Raw genomic sequence first — 25,270 nt, 5'->3', positions numbered from 1 at the left:
TTATTTTTATGAAATAAATCATCTTCCTCAAATACAAATAAGTGTGCCTATGAACCTAAAGCCAACACTTTCAAATCCTCTATTTTGAGGGATGAGATGTGGTGGTAAGAGGTAAAAGAGAGAGCTAAGAAATGCAGAAGATGAGCAGGAAAGTGACTCATTTTATTTTGTTAAAACTTTACCCTTTGACTCAGAATAATATGTATCTTTCAAGTTTTGGTAGCTAAAATTTAATTTTCTAGTATGTTACACATTGATTTTAAAAAAGAATTTCCATGGCAAATACAATAATTTGTTTTTTGAAATGAAGGCATTTTATTTAAAACTATTATGCTAAGAAGTTAATGTAGCCAGGTGCGGTGGCTCACACCTGTAATCCCAGCACTTTGCAATGCCAGGGCAGGCAGAACACCTGGGGTCAGGAGTTCAAGATCAGCCTGGCTAACATGGTGAAACCCCGTCTCTACTAAAAATACAAAAATTAGTTGAACGTGGTGGCATGTAACTATAGTCCCAGCTACTCGGGAGGCTGAGGCAGGAGAATTGCTTGAACCCAGGAAGCGGAGGTTGCAGTGAGACTCTGTCTCAAAATAATAATAATAAATTAATCAATGTATAAACAGTTTTTTTTTTCTAGGTATTCTAGAAGACTTATTCTAAAAGAATTAAGATATATATGTGTGTTTTGGTAAAGAAAAACGCACATGTATTTTTTTTTATCATGTTTTAATGTAAGACAGCAAAAAACATAAATGGGTGATTCATGGAACTTTTTAAGAAGTTCCCCATTCTGGCAGCACAGTGCCCAGGATAGGTAGTGAGCCGCTAACACAGGCTGTTCTTTGGACTCTCTGTGACCAGTGCTGAGGCTCACACTCAGCATTTTTCTTCTTGCCTTGATGCTTCCCTGCTGAGATGCTTGTGGGTTCAGAATGACTGCCAGTGCTTCTGTATAGCACTTCTGTTGACCCCTACAAGATACTTCAGCAGTTCCTCTTCTGATGAAGAGTGGCTTCTTGTTTCTCTGTAGCTGAAGGGGCATTCTGCAGAATTCATTCCCTCATTCATAGGCATTCATGTGCTTGCATTTGTCACACACCACTGTAATCAGAAACTAGCCCTTTGTGAGGAACTGGCCAGAACCCCTCTAGCAATTTGATTCTATCATCTGATTCTGATTCCGATCCCTGCCCTGTTCTCATTTTAACCACTCTTGGACCAGCCTCCTGGGTGAGTTAGCAGTAGAAACAAAAAATTCCATGTGAGAAAGGAAAATGAGGTCTGGGTGATACAGAGAAGGAGAGGTTTGTGATTTGTAAGTTGTTTTTCAAAATAGGCCTGACCTTTTGCTTAAAAAGACGACAGGAAGGAAATGGAATGGCTCAAATTATCCGCAGATTGGGCTATTTATCCTATTGTTTCCTCCAAATGGAAAGTGGCATTTGTTTGTTGAGTACAGCGTTCCAAGCACTTGCTGGTTACTGGAGCTGTTAATATCAGGTGTCTCCATGGGTCTTGTTGGGTGACAGAGTTTACATGCATGAAGAGTCACAGTACATTTGTCTGTGTGTGTCAACATATACAAATTCATTTAAAACCACCTTATATTTATTACACATTTGACTTTTCAGATTTCTTTCACTTTTGTCATTTTATCTGGTCATCCAGCAACTTGAAAGGTGGTCAGGGCAGATATGAAAACAGAGCCGTAGAGGGATTAGCCATGTTACTCTCATCTCACTTGGTCACAAGGCTAGTTAATGAAAGCTTAGATTAGAACCAGGTTTCTAAACTTTCAAACCAAGTCTCTGTCTACTTGATTACATAGAAAAAAAATTTCAGTAACTCAAGAGTTAGAGCAGAATTTTAATGACTTCAGAACTGTCAGAGCTATACCACTAATTTTCACAATATATATTTAGCAGCAATTGACTATAATTTGGTGGTGGGGGGAATAAGAAACAAGAAAAAGGCATTTTATACAATATTATATAAAAACATAACAAGATCTTGAAAATGCAATATTATATAAAGAAGTAAAGACCTAGAAAAACAAACACTTTTGCTGCCATAGTAGTTTATAAATAGCACATGGTTTCTACTACTTAATAAATGTAAGAATCAAACAAGCAAATGCAGAGATGACCTCTGGGCTTAAATTGTGTAATATGCACAGAGCAGAGCAATTTCTGGTCAAGGTAATTAATTTTAACATAAATGACGTGATATGCATTTTGGTGCAAATTTAGGCTATAGAGTTTAGAGCTTTACTCCTTCTTGTGTTTTGTTCCCCCTTAGTCTGGCTAACCTGACCTAGTTATACAAAAATTATTTTATTAGAAAGTGATCAACATGATGATGGGGGCTGATTCAGGCTCAGGATGATTTTCTGGATAATTTACAACATTTAACCGGGTTGCAGTTTTGTTTTGTTTTTAAGCCATTCTACAAATACACAAAAAACCTGTCTCTTCATGGTTTTACTTACCAATTTTTAGTAAATGCCAATTTTTAATGTTCCAAAAACATACCTTTAATCATTCCTTTCGGCCTCTTTAAACATTTCTATAACTTTATCGAATATTGACAAGAAAGAGGTTCCACACGCAAAAACTGTAAGTTCTCATATATTTGAATGATGATGTTTGTGGTAGCTATGAATACTGTGTATAGTTAAATTGAAGAAAAGTGGCTTCTGTTCTGGAATATTACTTTAGTCAGTTAAGAATCAGGTCTGCCTCACATAAAGGGCAGGTTCATAAAGCCTGTATAATTCCACTGTCCTTCATCAGGCAAGGAGCATAAAATAACTCTTCAGGCCTTTATTCACCCAAATTGAATGTGTTTCATAAGAAATTCTACTCAGAGAGAAAGTCTGCATACTGAGAAAATTATATAGCAAGCATGTTTTCCTAACCCAAAAATAAAATACCAAGATGGAAAAGTTCACAGCACTTTATGCCCCACATGCTCCCCCACGACCATCTGGAGACAAGACTGAACTGAGAGGAAGGACTATGGACTCTCTGTGGGCTCAGTATCAAGAGTCTGTGCAATAACTTCGAGATCCTTCTTTGATTAGCTGTGTTTTCTCATTTGCGTTTGTAGGCTGGAGAAAAACTGGAAAGTCCATATCTAAAAAGAAACAAAGCAAAGCAATAAACACTCTCAGCATATTACAGTTCTTTTAATGAAGCAAGTGATAGGTATTTTTGTTAAAATCATGACTGGTAACTCAATTCATAAGATATCAATATACCTACCATTTTAAGGACTTCAGAGGGAGAGGCACTGTCTCTACTCTTCATTCAAGTTTTGTCAGTAATGGAATTACAAAACCAAAACACTAAACCCAGCTTTTACCTGGGGGGCACTTGCTGAACCTGGTGAACTTGAACTTTAGTTTTCACCATCTTGTGGGGATAGAGACAGAATCATCACATATAGTTGTGCAGATTGGAAACTGAACATTATCAAAGGGCACCTTTCACATAGACTACATGTATAACTACAGGAAAGGTGTAGTTTATATGAAAGATGCACCCTGGAATTACGTAGTGTACAATTGCATGACTGGTCCTTGTTGTGACAGGAGTCAAAACTGAGAGTTTGCTTAGAGAGAGAGTCTAATAGAAATCTCCTTACATAAAGCTAGTGCCCAAAATGGTTATGCTTTCTCCAAAATCACTATATTTCTAAATCTACAAAGAGATTTCTGAGTCTTAAATTTGGGTGCTGAGTTGAGGAAGCTGCCCAAAAAATGTTTAATGGCAAACCAGTGAACACACAAGTTGACAGATCAAGTTTTCAATAACTCTGTGTTTTAAGAAACCTCAAGATGATAATTTAGTTTAAAGAGGTCCAGTGCAAGATGTGTTCTCAGGCACTTAGCAAAAGTCAGTGACCTCACCTTCAACCTAGGCCTCAAAATATCACTATAAAATTGCAAGAAACATGAGCTCATAGTAAAAAGAAATAGAGTTAGAGAAATAGGTGTGTGTATGTGTGTGTGTGTGTGTGAGTGAGAGAGAGAGAGATATTACACATACAAACAATGCGTAATAAGATCAAATATAAACAGCAGAAGGCCAAATCTGACCCAGAAAGACTTCAAGAACTGCATTTATCAGACACAGAATACAAACAAATTACATTTTAAAAGCAATTAAATAATAGATCTTAAAATTATTTAAAGAGAACTTCTAGAGATTAAAACATGGAAAAAAACTTTCACGAATTGGTTTAAAACTTCGCTAAAGAAAGAATTAGCGAAGTAGAAAACAGATTGGAAGAGATTATCCAAAATTTAACAGAGACAAAGAATAAATATAAAAGAGGTTAAAGGACAGGATGGATAGAATTATAAGGTCTAACATATCTAACATGACTTTCAGAAAGAAATTTAAAAAAGGAGAGATAACATTTGAAGATTTTATGGCTGAGACTATTGTAGAATTGATGAAAGGCACAAATCCATAGATCCAAGAACCAGCCAGGTTAAATTGAAGAGAAAACCATATTTAAAACACCTTATTCACATTGAAGAACAAAAGGTGAGGGTTTTAAAATCAGTCTTACTTCTCAACAGCAAATATGGAAGTGAAAACTATGGAGCTAAAAAAAAAAATCTATGAAGCTAAAACATATTGAAACTGTATCTCCAATATACTGAAAGAAGATATGAATCTATATTTGTTTACAAACCCTCTTAAGTTACACTTTTTTTTAAAAAAGAGCATGATATAAAGATATTTTCAGATAGTAAAAACAAAAGTCTCTACCTGCAGACTCAATTTAAAAGATATAATTCAGGCTGAAAGAGTTATCAGATGAAAGAATTGAGCTGTAAAAAGAAATAATTGAAGAAAAAGCAAATATATGAGTAAAACCAAATAATTACTGAATATACAAAGCAGTAATAAAAATTTGTGAGGCTTAAAATTGAGAAAAATCTAGAATATGAAATAATATATAAGTCAGAAAGAGGATGATTAGGGTTGAAGTGTTACAAAATTCTTGTATTGTTCAAGAGGAGGGTAAAGATAAGAATTGGCTTTAAACTTGGACAAATTAAATACATTTGATAAATTTTCAGTGTAATTCCAAAAGAACAGGAAAGAGAATATAATTTCCAAATCAGAGGACAGAAGGAAATCAAATAAGAAAAGACACTCTGACAATTTAAAATAAAAAAAAAGAGAAACAGAAAAAACATGTTAACTTCAAGCGATAAATACAATGATAAAAAATTAACAGAAAGTAGATATATGTATATATCTAATCATGTGCCCAGCGGTGTTCTTAGCACTTTATGTATATTAGGTCACTCAATAGTTATAATGATGCTATGAGGGAGGGTTATTATTATAACCATTTTACAGATGAGAAAACTGGGGCACAGACTGTGTAACTAGGCCAAGGTTACACAGATAGTAAGTAATAGAGCTGATATTCAAACCAAGGCAGTATTTCTCAGAGGTCTATTCTCTTCAAGACTACTTCTATATTGTCTCACAAAAAGTAGGTTAATAGAAAAAGATCAAAGTACATTCTCTTGATAATAAATACCAATGGACATATACTCTATTCAAAAGAAAAATATTATGAGACTGAATCTTAAAAACCCAAGCTACCAAAAAATTAAAGATAAAAGTAGAGAGTAAAATGATGAAAACATATTTACCACACAAACATTAATGGGAAGAAAGCTAGTGTAAGTATATTTTAACAGACAAAATAAAATATAAGGGAAAAGCATTTCTGGAGCTAGAGGTAACTCCATAATAATCAAATGTTTAATTTACCAAGTAGCTATAAATATTCTAAACTTAAATATACTAATAACATAGCCTCAAAATCATTATCATAAATCAAAAATCGAGAGAACTTTATAGAGAAATAGAAAAATTCATCATCACATTGGAAAATTTGACTGCTCTTTCAGCACCTTACCGATGAAATCAGCAAGGAAATCTTGAAGGTAATTAAGTTAGAAGGAGGTCACTAGAGTGAACCCTAATTTAATAGGACTGGTGTCCTTATAAGAAGAGATTTGGACACAGAGGAAACACCATGTGAAATCACAGGGAGATGAACAGCTACAAAACAAGAAGAGAAGTCTCAGAAGAAACCAACCCTGCAACCTTGATCTTTGACTTCTGACCTTCAGAACTGTGAGAGAATAAATTTCTGTTGTTTAAACCCCCAGTCTGTAGTACTTGTTATGGCTGCCTTGGCAAATTAATACGTACAATAAATTAGCTTTATTCAATAGACATGTATGGAACAATGAACCTAACAAATGCAGAATGTGTTGTTTTGAAGCAATGTGGAACATTTATAAAAATTGGCTAAGTTCCAGGCTGTACATCAAGTCCTGAGACATTTCAAAGTGTTGGTATCATAGTGTTGACATTTTCCGATCACAGAATGTGTCAAATTAGATACAAACAACAAAAAGTAACCTAGAAATACCAAGATTAAAAATTAATATATATGCAGGCCTAGCTTATAGATCAAAGAAAAGATCATAATAGAAATAAAAAAATATTTAAAACTCAGATGAGAACAAAATAACAACGCGTGTGTGTGTGTGAAGCTGAATTGTAACAGGAAAATTTAAAATTTGTGGTCTTACATTTTTAATATAGGAAGAGAGGAAGGGCTGAAAATTAAGAAGTATATAAATTAAGAAGTTAGAAAATGAACAAAATAAACTGAGAAGAAAGAAAGAACTTAAGTGGAAACAATCAACAAAACCAAAAATTGTTCATTTGAGAAGACTGATAAGATTGCAAGACATCTGGTGAGAATGGTTTAAAAAGAAGAGAGAGCAGAAATGACCAATGTAAGGAATAAAAAACAGAATAATAATTATGCAGATACTATAGATATGTAAAGGATAAGAGGAAACCTTGAAGAGGAAGAAACCATTTTTTTGTGAATAAAAAAGGAAACCTAATTCGTCTATGAACATTAAATAAATTAAATCAATAGCTTAAAATTTACAATTACACACTAGCCCAGAAAGTCCTTCAAAATCCCGTAGAATGAAACCCAATATTACACAAACTCTCCAATAGAAGTAAAAAACAAAGAAATACTTTGTAATTTATTTCAGGAGGCATAATCTTGATATAAAATACAGTTAAGAAAGTTTGGGATAGGAAAATTATAGACCACTCTCACTCATTAACATTGTTACAAACATCTAAAACAAAATATTGACCATCTCATTTCATCAAATAATAAAATAGTTAATACATGAAGACAACACTGAGTTTAATTATTTAAGGAGTGCAAAGTTGTTTTAATATTGGAAAACAAATTCCTATAATTAATTACATTAACACATCAAAGAAGAAAAATCATGACCATCTCAACTGATGAAGAAAAATATTTGGTCTGGGTGAGGTGGCTCACACCTGTAATCCCAGCACTTTGGGAGGCCGAGGCGGGTGGATCACAAGGTCAGGAGTTTGAGACCAGTCTGGCCAACATAGTGAAACCCCGTCTCTACTAAAAATACAAAAAATTAGCCTGGTGTGGTGGTGTGCGTCCATAATCCCAGCTACTCAGGAGTCTGAGACAGGAGAATCGCATGAACCCTGAAGGCGGAGGTTGCAGTGAGCCGAGATCACACCGTTGCACTCCAGTCTGGGCGACAATCAGAGACTCCGTCTCAAATAAACAAACAAACAATCAATCAAACAAAAAAAAAAATTGATAAAATTTTACATCCATGATCAAATGAAGTTCTAACAAAATAGGAATATAAGACAATTTTCTTAACCTTATCAAAAACCTACAGCAAACCTACTAATTACGATGCGTCCCTGAAAGTACCTTCTCTTCAGCATTTTACTAGTAGTCTTGGCAAACACAGAAAGGCAAGAAGAAATGGGTTCACATACTTGGTGTGGTTAAAAAAAAAAAAGAAAAAGCGGTAAGAGATGAAAAGGAAGAATCAAAACTGTCACTAATCACAGATGATACAAACAGTTATGTAGAAATCCTATACAGGTAAATAATTTAAAATAGCAAGAGAGTTTAGCTAGTTTCTTGGATTCAAAAATCAGTGTTTTTTAAAAAAGTACATTTCTATATGTCAAAAAACAAGTAGAAAAAATACATATATAATTGACTGATAAGAAAAATGGTAAAGTATTCAAGAATAAAATGTAACTACAGATATAGAAAATACATCCTAGTGAAAGCCAATAAATGGTGAAATATACCATGTCACATATTAAAAGACTCAAATTCTTAAAGGCATCAATTTTACCTGTTGATCTGTAGATTCATTGCAATTCTAACCAAGATCCTAAAAAGTTTTGCTTAGGGAATTCTTATTAAAGAACTTGACAAACCCGATTTTGAGATTTATGTAAGAAAGCAAAATGCTAAGGATATATGGCTGTCCTGAAGTACAGGTGAGGAGGACTTGCTTAAACAGATATTAGGGATTGTTATAAATGGGCTTGGTATTGCATAAAATAAACAAATGGACTAAAACAGAAAGCCCAGAAACTGCTCCATGTATCTATTGAAACTTAATGTATATCAAAACCAAAATTAGAAATCAGTGTGTTGGAACAATTTGCTTTCTTTCTGGAAAAAGATGAAATTGGAGTCCCACATCATACCACATATAAAAATCAATTCCAGGTGATTAAACCCTTATATGTAAAAAGGCAAAACTATAAAACTTTGAAAGTCTATATAGGAAAATATCTTTATATGTTTGAGTTAGTACAGGATTTTTTAATCAAAACACAAAAATCACCAAACATAAAGGCAAAGACTGGAGGTCTGTCTATATTAAAGTCATGAACTTTGTTTCATCAAAAGATGCCATAAAGAGTAAAACACTGGTCAGGCGCCGTGACTCATGCCTGTAATCCTAGCACTTTGGGAGGCCAAGGAGGGTGGATTACCTGAGGTCAGGAGTTCAAGACCAGCCTGGCCAACATAGCGAAGCCCTGTCTCTACTAAAAACACACAAAAAAATTAGCCAGGCATGGTGGCGCACACCTGTAATCCCAGCTACTTGGGAGGCTGAGGAAGGAGAATTGCATGAATATGGGAGGTGGAGGTTGCAGTGAGCCAAAATCGTGCCACCGTACTACTGCCTATGCAATGGGAGCAAGACTGCATCTCAAACAAACAAAAAAAACCCACCAAGTCACAAACTGGGAGAATATGTGAAACACCAAGTCACAAACTGGAGAATATGTTTTAAATAAACATAATCAGTGAAGATCAATACCAGAATATTTTAAAAATCAGTAAGGAAAAACCAGATGATATAATTTTAAAACCTGCAGAAGATCTGAATGAGCATTTCATAGAAGGGGAAATTTAAATGAACAATTAAAATATGAAAAGATGTTCAACCTTACCAGTAATTAAGGAGATAAAAACCAGAACCACAATGGCACACCATTTTCCACCTACCAGATTACCAGGTTGTCACACCTTTCCCATCAGGGGATGTCAAGTGTAGCCAAGGGTGTGGGGCAACGGGAACTCTTATTAACTGTTAGTGAAAATGTAAATTAGTGCAACAATTTTGCAGAACTGCTTGGTGTTACGTAGTAAGTTGTACAAGTGCATATCCTTTGACTAAGTAATTGCATCCTCTGTATATGCCTAGAAAAACTCCAGCATTCATGCACCAGAAAATATGTGCAACAACATTTATAACAGCACCATTTGTAATGGCAAAAAGTGGAATGGATAAATAAATTATGGGTTGTTCTCTCAAAATATTATGCAACAATGAATGAATGACAGCCACAATGTGAATGAATCTCGGAAGGATAACGTTCAATGGAGCACACATGGACATAAAATGGTAGTAGCAGACACTTTGGGCTGCCAGAGTTGGGGAGGGGAGAAGGGGGCATGGGTTGAAAAACCACCTATTGGCTACTATGCTCACTACCTGGGTGACGGGATCTATACCCCATAACTCAGCATCACACAATATACCCACGTAGCAAGCCTGCACATGCACCCCCAAATCAAAAATAAAAGTTGAAGTTATTTTTTTAAATGAAATACTACACAGTAAAAATAAAGTTGAAGAAAAATAATTATTGTGTATAAATCTATTCATTTAAAGTTCAAAAATAGAGAAAACCAAGCAGTATGCCATTAGGATTACAGATAAAGTTGTAATACCAAAAAGAATAGTAAGAACTAGTTACACATGATTTAAGATCATTACTTCTGAGGAGGGAAGAGCAAACAAAGAGCTCTAAAGGTGACGGTAATATTCCTTTTCTGAGAAAGTCAGGCCATATTTATTTGTATCTATTTAATATTGGAGATAAACAATAACAGGTAAAGGAGTTAGGTGAATTACCCCCAGAACCTCAACCAGTAACTTAGAGAGCTGAGGCCTGAGCTAGGACTGTCAGACTCCACAGCCCTCTCTCCTAGCCCCTGGCGTGGACTGCCCTCAAGTTAGCTGGTGTAAAAGGCTCAGTCGCCTTTGCCGGGTCCCCGCTCTTCATGAATGCTGATGCCTGTGATAGCCTCCACTCCCTATGCTGTGTGAATTTGCAGAGAACAAGGGACTCTCCTTTTCTGAAGGAAAGCTGTTCAGTTTCTTTTTCTAGTCAAATCTTGGTCTACCCTCTCCTCTACGTTTTCCTCTATTTTTAAAATTGAGATAAGATTCACATAACTTAAAATCAACCATTTTAAAGTGAACAATTCAGTGGCATTAAGTACATTCACAATTCATGTGTGACTCACACTTTGTCTAACTGCAAAACATTTTTATCTCCCCAAAAGGAAACTCAGTCTCCATTAAACAGCTGCTCCCTATTCTTCCTGCCCCACAGGCCCTGGCAACCAACAATCTACTTTCTTCCTCTCTGGATTTACCTATTCTGAATATTTCATATAAATGGAATCATATGATGTTTGTCCTTTTGTGTCAACTTCTTCCATCTAGCATGATCTTTCCAGGTTCATCCACACTGTAGCATCCACATGTATTGGTACCTCATTCCTTTTTACGGCTGAATAATATTTCACCTTCCTTCTAAATTTTTGCATTTTTCTCCACGTAGTCTCTCAAGTTCTTTCTCCCTTTCCCAGGTAATCCTACCCACTCTTGCACTTCTCTAGCAAACTGTTGGGGATTCTAGCTACTTCCATTTATCAGGTTTCATTTTGATGGTTTGAACCTTTGTCTAAGCATATCTCAGTTTGGGTTTCTTTGCAAAAATAGTCATTGTACAACTTCTGCTTCATTCAATTACTTGATAAAACTATTCAATAGAACAGCCCAATATGACTCTACCTACCTTTCTTGGCATACAGAGCAAAATTCACCATCTTATCCACAAGAATATAGGGAGAGGCTGTGACAATTCTTTGCTTGTACTAAAATAAGCTTGATCCCTTCTAGAGGGCACTATCCCCAGAATCCCCTACACCTCAACTCCGCCTCCTTCTTGAAGTCTTCTGCTTTAAATGTCACTTCCCAGGAAAGTATCCTCAACCTGCATGCAGGTCAGGCCCCAAGTGTTCACTTTCACAGCCCCTGTGCTTCTCCTTTGGCAGGGTTATTGTGCCTGTAAATTAACTAGTTATTTGTGTCATTATTTACTTAATATTTGTCTCCCCATCTCCCCTGATAGTTTATAAGGTCCAAAGTATCAGGAACTCTGTCTTTACTTTTTCTAGCCCCTAGCATAGCATCAGACAAATATTAAGTGCTCAGTAAATGTTTTCTGTTGAAAGACTGTCAATAAACCCGACCAGTAAGTTTGCTCACTGAACCTTGACAGCCAAAAGTCAAATAAATCTTGGGATCCCTTTGAGCTGCTTTTTTGGGGAGCATTCAGAACTGACTCACCCGTCCTACTGCTCTGCCCCAAGACCTTGATGCTGCTTGCTTGATATTTTCATATAAAGAAGAAGCAAAGCATTCTTGATGAGGTACAAGCATTGTTTTCCATGCATTATTTTTAGAAATTGATTCCTTTTAATTGGGGAAAGTGGATAGGAGGAAGCTTGAGTGGGGAGTGGCGAAAAGATGAAGGATGAATTTAATCTCTTCCTTGGTGCCTTTTTCCTGGGCAGTAAGATGTGATTAATACTAAATAACAGTGTAATAAATGTCTCAATATCTTGGCCAAGAGTGAGAGTCTAATTACAAGCCATATGGCCTCTTCATCTCAGTGGTTGTGAATGTATTTGGGTTTTATCCAGGTGAATGGCAAGAACAGTTAAGCAGTCAACAGATCTTTGTATGCACTGAATCTCACATTTTTAGATCCAAGGTCAATAGTATAAAACTATTCTTTTATTCTCCCTCCTTAAAAAAAAAAAGCGGGGGGAAATCATGACTCCACAATGTTTTCTTTTTAGGGTTTAGCTGGAAATTTTGGTCAGATGTCATTCTATAGCCTTCAGCTTGGAAAAACCAAACTGAATTTAGCTCTTGCATTTTGGGTTTGCTTTGCCAGGGTGGTCAGAGATAACTGGTTCCAATTTGGGCTCCTGCTTCCCTACCTTGTCTCTCTCTCGCTTGCTCTCTCTCCCCTCCCATCACACACACAGACACACACATATGCATGCGTGAGCACACACACACTACATACACATACATTGTCCCACTAAACAAGGCTGTCTTTCAAGATGGTCTGTAAAGCCCTCATAGTGGAATTCTGGTTTCATTATGGCCTTCAGCTACTAGAGGAGTACAGGGTCTAAGTGGGCTTATTTTTAATATACCACCCAAAATTTCACAAAGTTAGAACTCCTAATTTGTGAACATATAAAAGTAAGGAAAATAACTTTGTACCTATTACCTTTTATCTTTAAGGTTTCAAATTTTCAAAGGCAACAAAACTGGGGAAGGGTTCCCCCAAGACCCTATCTATCTTCCATTTCATCTTGATTGATTCATAAGAACAATAGAATGCCTCTGTGTTCCTGGGATCCCATTGGGAGCATATTTCTATTTTTAAGAAACACATGGGAATCTGCTTATAAGTTCTGTAGATGCCAGTGAAAACTGAAGATGCCATTGTTTCAACTCCCCCCCCCCTTTTATTTCTTAAAGGTAGAAACTGGATTATACTTTCTGATAAAGTTTAAAGGGATATAAAAACACAAACAAATCTCTCCCCTCTGCTACCAAATCCCACCCTGTACCACCATTACTGAGCAGAAATTGGTGCCATTTTATACCATCAAAAGGTACCTTAGACTTCAGCTAGAGTCAAGGAGTAGGCATGTTTGAATATGCACATAATAACAAATATGCAAGAAAAAAGTCTTAGATACGTAATTAGAATTATTAAAACTATCTTAAGGAAGGTGGAAACTATTTCTAATAGTTTTTTAAATGAGTCAATGGGTAAGAAAGGATTTAATATTTCAAATTTGGATTTCCATAAATTAAAATAGTTATAATGTCCTATAACATGTACTTAAAAGTGAAATTTGTGGTGTTTGGTTACTGATATGGTTTGGCTCTGTGTTCCCACCCAAATTTCATCTCAAACTGTAATCCCCAATTATGGAGGGAGGTGACTGGATCATGTAGATGGTTTTCCCCATGCTGTTCTCATGATACTGAATGAGTTCTCATAAGATCTGATTAAGTTAAAACTGTGGCACTTCCCTTTCACTCACTCCTGCAGCCTTGTGAAGAAAGTACTTGCTTCTCCTTCACCTTCCTCCATGATTGTAAATTTCCTGAGGCCTCCCAAGCCATGCATAACTGGGATGTCAATTAAACCAGTCTCAGGTAGTATCTTTTTGGCAGAGTGATATTAGATTAATACAGAAAATTGGTACAGGCAGAGTGGGGTACTACTATAAAGTTAACCTGAACCTATGGAAGTGACTTTGGAACTGGGTAACAGGCAGAGGTTGGAACAGTTTGGAGGGCTCAGAAGAAGACAGGAAGATATGGGAAAGTTTGGAACTTTCTGGAGACTTGTTGAATGACTTTGACCAAAATGCTATGTTATGGACAATGAAGTCCAGGCTGAGGTGGTCTCAGATGGAGATGAGAAACTTATTGGGAACTGTAGCAAAGGTCACTCAGGCTATGTTTTAGCAAAGAGACTGATAGAATTTTCCCCCTGTCCTAGAGATTTGTGGAACTTTGAACTTGAGAGAGATTATTTAGGGTATCTGATGGAAGAAATTTCTAAGCAGCAAAACATTCAAGAGGTGATCTGGCTAATTCTGAAAGCATTAGTTATATGTGTTCACAAAGAGATGATTTGAAATTGGAAATTATGTCTAAAACGCAAGCAGAACATAAGGTTTGGAAAATTTGCAGCCTGACTGTAAGATAGAAAAGAAAAATCAATTTTCTGGGGAGGAATTCAAGCCTGCTGCAGAAATTTGCATAAGTAATGAGAAGCTGAATGTTATTAGCCAAGACAATGGAGAAAATGTCTACAGGGCATGTACAGACTTTCACAAAAGGCCCTCCTATCACAGGCCTGGAGGCCTAGGAGGGAAAAAAAATGGCTTCTTGGTCCAGTTCCAGGGCCCCACTGCTCTGTGTAGCTTTAAGATGTGGTGCCCTGCATCCCAGTCACTCCAGCTCCAGATGAGGCCTAAAGGGGCAAGGTACAGCTCAGGCTATTGCTTCAGATGATGCCTCAAACCTTTGGTGGCTTCCATGTGGTATTGAGCCTGCAGGCATGCAGAAAACTAGAGTTGAACTTTGGGATCTTCCCTCTAGATTTCAGAGGATGTATGGAAATGCCTGGATGTCCGAACAGAAGTCTGCTGCAGGAGTGAAGCCTTCATGGAGAAACTCTGCTAGGGCAGGGCAGAAAAAAAATGTGGGTTTGGAGCCCCCACACAGAGTCCCCACTGGGGCATTGCCTAGTGTAGCTGTGCGAAGAAGGTCCCCAACCTCCAGACCCCAGAAAGGTAGATCTATCAACAGCTTGCACCAAGAGCCTGCAAAAGCCTCAGGCACTCAATACCAGTTGGGAAAAGCTACCACAGGGACTGTACCCTGCAGACCCACAGGGGCAGAACTGCCCAAGGCTCCAGGAGCCCACCTCTTGCATCAACATGCCCTGGATATGAGATATAAAGTCAAAGGAGATTTTGGAGCATTAAGATTTAATTACCTCCCAGCCAGGATTCATATTGTAGAGGTGTGACAGGCAGTTAGTTAAACCATTGCTATTTTTCTAGATTTTGTGAAACTTACGGTATTGTTAAGTATTTAAACCTTGCAACTTGTGATTTCTTTTTCTCATTCTAAATAAATACTCACTTTCTGATCTAATCTTGTGTCCTTTTTCTTAAAGAGGGTTTCCCAAACTGTGTAAATTTCAAGTCCCACAAAATCTGGATTTCTGCATAGGAGCTGCTAAATATTTAAAAATAAGATAAAGCTTTTCCTTTTGGTTAAGAATTCTTAATAACACAGTCAAACAGGATCACAGTTCACTTTGTCCAGGATCTGACCTCTGTGATAAAATTGGTAGCTCTGGGGTGTCAGAGCAGAGAACAGTGAGAGACATGTAGATTCATCACCAATCACCCAGCAGGGAGGAAACCTGGGTGGAAACTGGCACCTACTATGGATTTCTGTTCCAGAAAAGAAATCTTCCACAAAGAAGGTCTATTGAAATGACCTGGTGGAGCTTTTACCTAATTTAAAACAAGAAAGACCGTGAGGCTGTTCAGAGAAGTATGAAACACTGGATGGGGGATATCTAGGTTCAATTCACCAAGGTTTGGTTTTCCCACTCTAAAGGAAAAGTTCAGATAAGTAGGCCTAGTGGAGGATGATGAAGATACTCTCCTGTCTTGTCAGTGCTGAGTACTGGGCTGGGTTGATGGATGTTGTGGGAGGTCCCATGGTCTATGGGGCCAGCAACCCCTGACATGATCTTATAAAAGTTTCTCTCCCTTACAAGAGCAGATGGGATTCAGATGCTAGGATCATCGTTCTGATGCAAGTTGTCAATGTCATGGACCTTTTCCTGAAGAGAAGGAGTTTCCATATGTTACTCCTCAACCCATTTATTTGTAATCCTGCTGGCTTGGTCTTTTTGGTATATATGCCCCCATTAAAAGATTAATTTGTCCTTTTGTATCTCAAATACAGCAAAATAAAGTTATAATTCTATTTCACTGTGGGCCCACAATTTGGCTCCAAGGACAGTAATAAAAAATGGTCAAAACACCCACCCTGTTCACTGGACTGGCTACCTATAGGACCCCACAGCAAGGGGTCCCAGGTTTCAAGAAAACCCATTCTGCCCTCTCTGGGAATCTGTACAATTCACATGATTGAAGACCCCTTCCTTTGAGCTGGAGTCAGGGTGGATAATACCTGGATATTGCTTAGCATTGCATTTCATAGGGAATAAAAGGTGTGTGGACGCCTTCAACTAGTCTCTGATGCTCGACGACCTGGAATTTCTGTTTCAATGTGATCAAAAGAATCAGAGTACAACACAGTCCAGAAAACTACACTGTTCCTAATTTTAGCAGTTCTGACAAAAACGGGCCACTGTCTAAATTATCAAGTAATTTTTTTTATATGACTGACTAGGTTTTTTGGGGATTCAGTGATAAAGTCTGTAATCCAGGATAACTATGAGAGAGAATAATGGGAGAGAATGACAGGAGGATCATGGCTGTAAGGTGAAGCAGGACAATGGCACATTTGACCCCAGCTTCTTTATACAAAGGCATTTCCCAGAGGACACAAAGTATTCCTGGTGCTGTGAATCCTGCAAGATCTCAGCACCAGGACATATGGAGGTGGGTTAACAAAGCAAATAGTGCCATTCTTCATGCTGGTTTGAGGCTACTCCTGAAAGAAGCTATATTTCAGGGAAAGAAGGATTTCTGTCTCCTAGTTCACCAAAATTCATAATCAAGTCATCAAAAAGAAGCGAAGTCAAGGGTTGGTGACTTTTTTTGATGCCCACCTCCTTCTAGTTCAAAGAAGACCCTAAAGGAAGCGGCTGAAATGCTTTTTCTGTGACAAGTTTCTACCTTGATTCTCCTGCCCTGAGCATTCTCACCCAATCCTCCCTGAATCCAGTGCTGACTCTCTTGTAATGAGACCTGAATTGTTTTTGCTTTGTTTCATCATCAGCATATTTCATGATTTTCTTTCTTACGGCCCCAGACCCTGCTTTTCTCTATGCCTGGTAAAGACACCTGTCTTTTTATTCTCCCCAGATGCTGTCCCAAAGCTGGCATTCTGTGAGGTTCCACCCATTTGGTTTTGGGAGCTCTCCTACTTTAGTGATAGCTGTCCCCATGAGACCTGGTGCTTGCTCAGGCCTGTGAATGGACACCCACTACTTCTACTCTCATCCTACTCCACCTTTTTCCATGTCGCACTTGATCTGCTCTTCCAGATCCTCTGGGGACACAAAGAAGTCCTCTTCTGGCACCGATGACTTGGGCCGGCAACGTCCACAGCAGCAGTTGCAGCAGCAGCACAGGCAGCAGCAAAAATAGCAGCCTGTCAAGAGGCCGATGATAACAAACAGGGTCTAGGGAAACAGAGGCAAAGCAAAATGAGGATGAGGGGTGATGGGGTGGGAGGAGAACCCCAGAAATCAAGTCTGCACCCAGGTGCCCCCAGAGACCTGAAGATTTCACAGTTCACCCCACAGGCCACTTCTTCACCCTCATCCTTACTCCACATAAGAACTATTTCATTTCCTTGGAAACCAATTTCCTGGTAAAGTTTTGCCTATAAATTAGACCCAGAAGAAATGACTTGTAGCTAAAGTAATTAAAGTATGGCATTTCTTTTTTTATTCTTAAGCTGTATGGTGATCATTATTAAGAGCCGAGCAAGGAAAGACAAAAACCAAAAAACCAACCAACAAAACCTCTACAGCCAGCAAGGGGAGCTAAATCATTCTCACCAGAATGCTAAAGAATGATTTGTCTGATACCTCCGCCTCCTACACTCAAATTCCTGCTGGTCACCAAATCCTGGAGAGTGTCTCTCCTCAAGTCTCTTCTATCCTCCTTCATGCCTCTATCCTGGCTAGCCGGGCTTCAGAATGGACCTTCACTATGTCTTGTCTGGATACTCCAGCAGCCTCCCAATTGGCCTCCCTGCCTCGCCTCTTGCCTCCCTTAAATCCATGCCGCACATTGCTGATGGAGTGAACTTTCCAAAATACACATTCTCTTGAACCCATGATATGGCTCTCCTGCCTCTCAGATATAGCCAAGTTCCTTATTATGCTGATCCGGCTCTGCCACTGCTTTGTTGCACCAGCACATCCCTGTTCTTGCCTTTCCTTCCCTTATAGCTCTGCTCTCCCTATCCAATACAGGCATTCATCTGCCTGGACGTACAACTCCCAATTCCCCAGTTACATAACAAAATACCCCCCTGGTGTGTAAGACTCATCTTAAAGATCTCTTCTATGACATCTTTCCTGATCCTGCCCAAAAACAATGACTCCCTCCTTTGTGCCCAATTGCATTTCATGCAGACTTCTACTTTGCTGCTTTCTTTAAGTGATATTTTTAGAACAATCATCAGTTTGTAGGTCTGTTTCATTGTACTAGACTCTGAGCTTCCTGCAAGCTGGCACTATCAGCTAGATAGCTAGTCATCTTTCAGTTCCTCCTACTTAAGGATTTAGTACCTGGTATGTGGTAGATGCTTATAAAATACCAGCTGAATTAATGATTGTATGAAGTAATAAATAAACAAATGATTTGCTCTACCTGGTGAACAGCAGCAGGATTTCCCCAAAAACATAAAAGGTTTGCTTGCGAAGTTTCTTATAGGTAAAGATTAAAAGAAACTCTTGATTCTCCCAATCTGGTTATAAAAAGTCCATTTTTTGTGAATTGAGCAAAATCAATTTATGATTTTATCAAAAATATGTAATTTGAAATAGAAAAAAAGGGTTTATACATCTTTAATTGAAACACAGATTTTTATCTAATTAAGGGAGCAAGAGGGATAAAGAGGACCTGTGTGTCTGTGTACTTCTTCAATAACTTAAGGTAGAAATCTTTGATGCTGACGACCCTCATCTGCCCCACTCCTGCTTCCTAGCCCTGGGCTTCATCTCTGACCCTTGCCCCACATGTGGGGTGGAGCCTCTGATGGCTCAGAGTAGGGGAGCTTCAGTCACATCCTGAAACATATAATCTCTTCTCTATGGAAATTTTACATTTTCATAGTCTTAGGTAAATTCCTCTGAAAACAACTGCAACACCCTCCACCTCACTGTCTCCACGCCCTCCCATGTGGTGTTCTTGAGTCATTGCCCCAAACTCCTCCCTTCTTTAGCTATTTTTGTCCTTTTTGTTTTTACTATGCAATTTCCATATTGTTCCCTCCTCTGAACTTTTTCTTTTCATTCATATACTGTTTTGTTCTTTAATTATTCCAACCTGATTGTTTGCCTTCTGTGAAAATAACCTTGCTTTGGCTGGCACAGAGGCTCATTCCTGTAATCCCAACACTTTGGGAGACTGAAGTGGGTGGATAACCTGAGGTCAGAAGTTCGAGACCAGCCTGACCAACATGGAGAAACTCCATCTTTAGTAAAAATACAAAATTAAACAGTTATGGTGGTACATGCCTGTAATCCTAGCTACTCAGGAGGCTGAGGCAGGAGAATTGCTTGAATCGGGGAGGTGGAGATTGTGGTGAGCCGAGATTGCACCATTGCACTCCAGCTTGGGCAACAAAAGTGCAACTCCGTCTCAAAAAAAAAAAGAAAAAAACACCTTGCTTTATCTCTTACAGTGCTTAGCACAGTACTAGGCACAAGTAGGTGTCTAATATTTTCATAAATACATTATCTTTTAGATACATGGATTCATTCATGTAGTGCGTATTTAACACATGATTGCTACATGCAGGGCCACTCTGATGGGTGTCATGAAACTGGGCTTTCGCACAAGGAGAAGGAAAAGATTTTTTTTTTTTTTTTTTGTGGCCTTATGTTTAAAGAACCACACCAGAAATTATTTTGTTTATCTCTCACACTACTGGGCAGATTGTGCTTGTCCATATGAATTTTGATCAATTTTGTCCCCTTCCTGAGCAAGGAAATTTATTCTCTTGTTTATGCAGGCAGGCCCTGATGTGCAATCAGGTAGTTGTGCGTAATCATCTGGACCTGCCTCTGCAGTATCTTCTCATGGAAACAGTGTCATGCCTGGAGATTGGGTTCCCACGCAAACTCACAGAAGCTTATACTGTTCACTGTCCTATGAACGTTCAATCTATTGACATAAATGACATTGTCAGTGTGTACATTTGCATTCCAAGTTCCAGATCTGCTCTACAGGAACTTCTCTCTCCCCCAATCTTTAGCAATAGAGAAAGGGGTTTCAAATGGGAATTCCAGGCATCCCTGAGAAAAAGAACTCTGAGGATTACAGCAAGCAAATGAGGCTAGGTTGCAAGACTCCTTTTGCATGCTGATGTACAGAAACATATTCTCTCTCTTCCTGCATATGTAAAACTCAATTTAGCCAGATTTAGTGGAAGAAAATAGCAATCAGATACTACGAGCATGAAACCTGCCTTTTTAGGGATTTAATAATTATTATTGTGTATTGAAACTTATATATGAGTGTCAACTGTCCACAAAATATGTTGATGGACTACATGCATGACCCATGTGTAAATATACTTTTATCAGAAGACAAGGACATTAATATTCACAAACAAAAACTATCATCAAACTTATATGTACTAGAGATCTCTAGGAAACCAAACAAAATTTACCACACAAAAGTCAATTCTGATTGCACTAAGTTCTTAAAAATGTCACCTTTTGCTTGACTAGATATCCATTTTGCTCTCTGTCCCCATCTCTGCTTCTCCAATTCCCTGTCCTCCAATAGTAAATTCTTACCTTTTCCCCCTCATTTCCTTCTCCTCTACCTCACAGCAGGCTCCATGTGAGTCTCTGACATAATTACCACTCATTCTCCCCAGTATCGTGTTTGCTGATGTGTCCTATGCTATAGATAGTAAAGGACATGGCTAAATTTGCCCCATAATAATTTATTAAGCAGTTGTCACACTAATAAATTATTTTTGGTTTTGAGCAATGACTCAGTCCTTAATTAGTCACTATAAAGAATTAATCTGAAGCTCCAAATTCAAATATAATTAATGTCTAGAAGTATTTTAAATCATGCTGTATCTTACAATTATTTGATGAGCTAAACCAGAAATGATCCTAAATAATAGCTTTCAGTGGAAGCACTATCTCCTTTTACTTACCAGAGTTTAATAACAGGAAGGTTATACTTCCTTTGAGATGGAATCTAAAAGAGTGATTAATATCATGGCCTTATAAGAGATTGTTTTTGAAGAAAGAAAATTCAGATTCACCTTTGCCCACCAGCTCGACAGCATGAAATAGGTGTTAACATTTTCGTCTCCAAACTGCTCGGCTACGTAGAGTCCCAGCGATCCGTACTTGTCGTATATGCTTCTCTTTGAGACGTCGGTAAGTATTGCGTGGGCGTTGTTGATTTCTTTAAACTTCTCAGTAGCAGCTGGATCATCTGGATTCTTGTCTGGATGGTGTTTCAGGGCCAATTTTCTTTAAAATAAAAGGAAAACAAGGAAACTGTTATTTGACAAGAATGAACGATGTCCTTTTAGAAAGGCACTGTTCATTTGTACATTCTTTATTCCTGCAAATACTGTGAAATCGTAAGTTTCAGACTAGTGATAAACTAATAAGTACATTTTCACTAAATGGTGTCTCTTGTTTCGAATGCACAGGCACAATAGTACTATTTCTCCTCTCACATTTCCAGAAGAATTCTCAGTATCTGCATGATTGTTGGGTCTGAGAAATATTTGTTGCTAGCAAATATGCAAAGTTTCTTTTTACCGAGAAGCTATCAGTAGCTCACCCCTACAGACCTTTAAGAGCAACAGGACCAGTTTACATCATACTTTCTTTTAGTACCAGAAGAACTTTCCAGAATTAACAGAACGTCACAACATATATTCTAAAAGTTCAACTCAGCTATCAAAAAGTCTTTCTTGAACAAAATTATCTTTCGTTAACCCTTCGTTAATCTTCCACAAGTCCTAACTCTCTCTTGGTTTTCTGAACAAATACTGTGACTTCCTTTGTATTCAAATACATATTTGGCTTCTTTCCAAATACACCTTTCCACTTACTAATCTATAGAAATTTACCTGTGGGCATAAGGCCTTCTCCTCTGTGGATCAGAAAGCAGTTCCTGAGGGACTCTGCTAGAACTTCCACCTGGCTCATCTCCCTATGGTGCCTATGATAGGTCTATGTAGGAACACACCTTAAGCTTTTGTTTATTGCATCAGTTTAAATCAAATTGTTTCATTTTAAAACAGTAGAAGAGTAAGTATACCTTATAAATCAATCTACATAATAAATGGAACAAATCACACCTATTTTAGGAACTAAAGTATTAACGATTAGGAAGTAGATGAAAATTTAAGGAGCTCAGCATCAGGATGCTTTAAATCACCAAAATTTTTAAAAGCTGTTGCCCAGGCTGGAGTGACACAGTCTTGGCAAACAAAAAAAAAAAAAAAAAAAAAAAAAAAGGAAGTAAGAGATCTCTGGCAAATACACACATTTTCTTGTTTCTAGGGTGGCTTCCTGTCATTTTTTAAGCAGCTTGGATCTTTGTCAATTCACAAGGGCAGATGCACCCAATCCATTTATCACACTGCTAACAATGGAGTTGGGCAATTTGGAGAGCTGGAACACCTCCACTTGTAACACGTCCAATTCCTGGTCATCAGCAACATTTTGATTCCTCTTGGCAGATACTCTTGGCTCCGAGGAATCCTCGGGAAACATGGTGAGCAGAGACAGCTGCCAAAATTCCACAACCGTCAAGGAGGTGGTCGTGCAATGCCTCACCCTGTTGCGTGTTGTCCATAGGTGCCTATTCTATTTAAACAACTATGGAACGTAGGGTTTAAGGAAATGCTTGGAGTATGTTTAAATAGAATAGGCACCTATGCATTGTTAAAGGTATCTGTTGTCATTTCTACTTTGATACTTAAAGTGACATAATATTCAACCAGAATGTGAGTCTTTAACTCAAAATGTCCCTACACTCTTGGTCACCTGTCAATGTGTCATGGCTATAGCTAATATTAGAAATAGCATTCAATGCCTCTAATTTTCTCTTCAAAATCTAATGACAACTTTCAACTAAAATGCATAGTGAATTTAATTAGTGGAAGATAAGATAAACATGTGGTTTATAGTTATAATTATCTAAAGCCTTCAAGATCTTCCTATTTGGAGGCAGTGGCATAATTCTAAGAGTTGCAGTGTTTGGCTCCATTCTCTTCCTTGCCACATCCAACACTTTAAGATGCAATCAAACTACTACTACTACCTACCATTCTCTACCAGTCTCTGAATCACCTGAGGCCCAATTCTGACCATGATGTCCCAGCTCTTAAAATATTTTCATGTTTATCAATCTTGTGGTTTGTATGAGGCTGTTATATATACCGTTTGGATATATTTGTAAAAGACTAAATGCATTTTAGTCTTTTACAAGTTTTTAGTTTGTTCTTTAAAGTTAATTTGTGGCATTTAAAAAATGCATATTCTTGATATGAATTCTTTGTCAGTTATATGTATTACATATATTTTCTCCCATTCTGGGGCTTTCTTGTTGTATTACTTTATGATATTTCTTGGTGAACAGAAATTCCTTATTTTATTTTACGTGAATTAGCCAATCTGTTCCTCAATTCAGGAAGATATTTTTCTATAAACTCTCTATAACTCTGAAATCTTTATAGTTTTTCCCTTTATATGGAAATCTATGGCCCATTTATACCCTGACATTGTAATGTGGTGGAGGGCAGGTGTCTAATCTCACTTATTTATATAGATATTCCACTTTTGTAGCACCATTTATTAGGAAAAGAAAATCCTTTCCCTGGATTTCTGGGGTCTGTATTCTGCTCCTTTGGTCAATTTGGTTATTTCTGGACCAATAACACTCTTACACATGATGGTTTAAAATATATCTTCATATCTTAAAGAGCAAATTCTTCCATATTGTTGTTCTTCAAGAGTTCTGTGGTTATGCTGGGTCCTGTGTATGTCCACATGAATTTTAAAATTAATTTGTTAATTTACACACACACACACACACACACACACATATTCACACAACCAATTGAGATTTTTATTGCATTTGCATTAACTCTATAGATTAATTTGGAGATTGGCGTGTATAATATGTCCACCTATTTAGGTCTTTTTAATGAATTTTAAAGTTTTATCATTTTTACCTCTATGTCTTATGTCTATTTTCTTGGATTTAGTCCTGGGAGCTTAATTTTTTTGAGATTTTGACATATAAAAATTTTCCTAATTATTCATTGCAGATAAAAAGAATTTTTTCTATTTTTATACTTAGGTTTGAGATAACTGTTGTATGTTGATTTTTTTCATCCTTCTAACTTCCCAAGCTCATGTCAGAATTTTATTGAATTATAAATTCTTTTGGATTTTTCTACATACACAATTATATAATCTCAAGTGATAATTGGATTTTTTTTCTTTCAAATCCTTGTATCATTTACATTTTTTCCTTATCGTACTGCCCTGACTAAGATCCCCAGTACGATGTCAAAAGTGGCTGTAACAGGCATCCCTCTTCGGAATTAACTAAGAGTGAATGGATGTTGACTTTTATCAAATGTTATTTCTGTACCTATAGAGAAGATATGTTATTTCTCTTTTGGTCTGTTAATATGATTGGCTGAGTTTTTAAATGTTAGATGAAGCTTATGTTCCTGGGATAAACTCAAAATTTATTGCTGGATTTGGTTTTCTAATACATGAATTAAACTCTATAAATTTTTCTCTGAGTAATATTTTGACTGCATTTCACATCTTCATATGTAGCATTGAATTCTAGATCTTTTATAATTTTAATTATGGTTTGTTATTTTTAGCCATGAGTTATTTTAAATTATACCTTCTAATTTTCAAACATATGGAAAATATCCAGCTATTTAAAAATTTTTGCTCTGTAACGTAATTGCATTGCTGTTAGAGTACATATTTGGTATGACTGAAATCCTTTAAAATTTGAGTCTTGCCTTACATTTTACTATTTTTATAAATGTTCCATGTGTGTTGAAAAGGATATATATTCTGTTCCTATTGGGTAATTTGTTTTTATAGTTTTCTATTTTGTTTAATTGTTTTGTTCAAATAGTCTATATCCTTCTATAAAATGGATATAG

The 25,270-nt window shown here is 37.2% G+C and overlaps 1 protein-coding gene across 2 annotated transcripts in view; it reads right to left on the bottom strand.

Moving 5' to 3' along the window:
- Positions 1-1,853: 1,853 nt before the first annotated feature.
- Positions 1,854-25,270, bottom strand: part of DNAJC5B (DnaJ heat shock protein family (Hsp40) member C5 beta) — a 69,395-nt gene continuing 45,978 nt past the window's right edge. For both annotated transcript variants that reach the window (XM_037745367.1, XM_017547473.2), the window contains 3 exons: positions 21,371-21,584; positions 17,357-17,528; positions 1,854-3,135 (listed from right to left, as the gene is read on the bottom strand). In XM_037745367.1, the coding sequence (XP_037601295.1) occupies positions 3,041-3,135; positions 17,357-17,528; positions 21,371-21,584 (481 nt within the window). In that variant the 3' untranslated portion in view covers positions 1,854-3,040. The remainder of the gene's footprint in view (positions 3,136-17,356; positions 17,529-21,370; positions 21,585-25,270) is intronic.

The sequence above is a fragment of the Cebus imitator genome, unplaced genomic scaffold (genome assembly GCF_001604975.1).
Source record: "Cebus imitator isolate Cc_AM_T3 unplaced genomic scaffold, Cebus_imitator-1.0 Scaffold198, whole genome shotgun sequence".
NCBI classification, from domain to species: domain Eukaryota; kingdom Metazoa; phylum Chordata; class Mammalia; order Primates; family Cebidae; genus Cebus; species Cebus imitator.
Note: the sequence above shows the minus strand (reverse complement) of the source record. Positions and strands in the feature narration are given on the sequence as shown.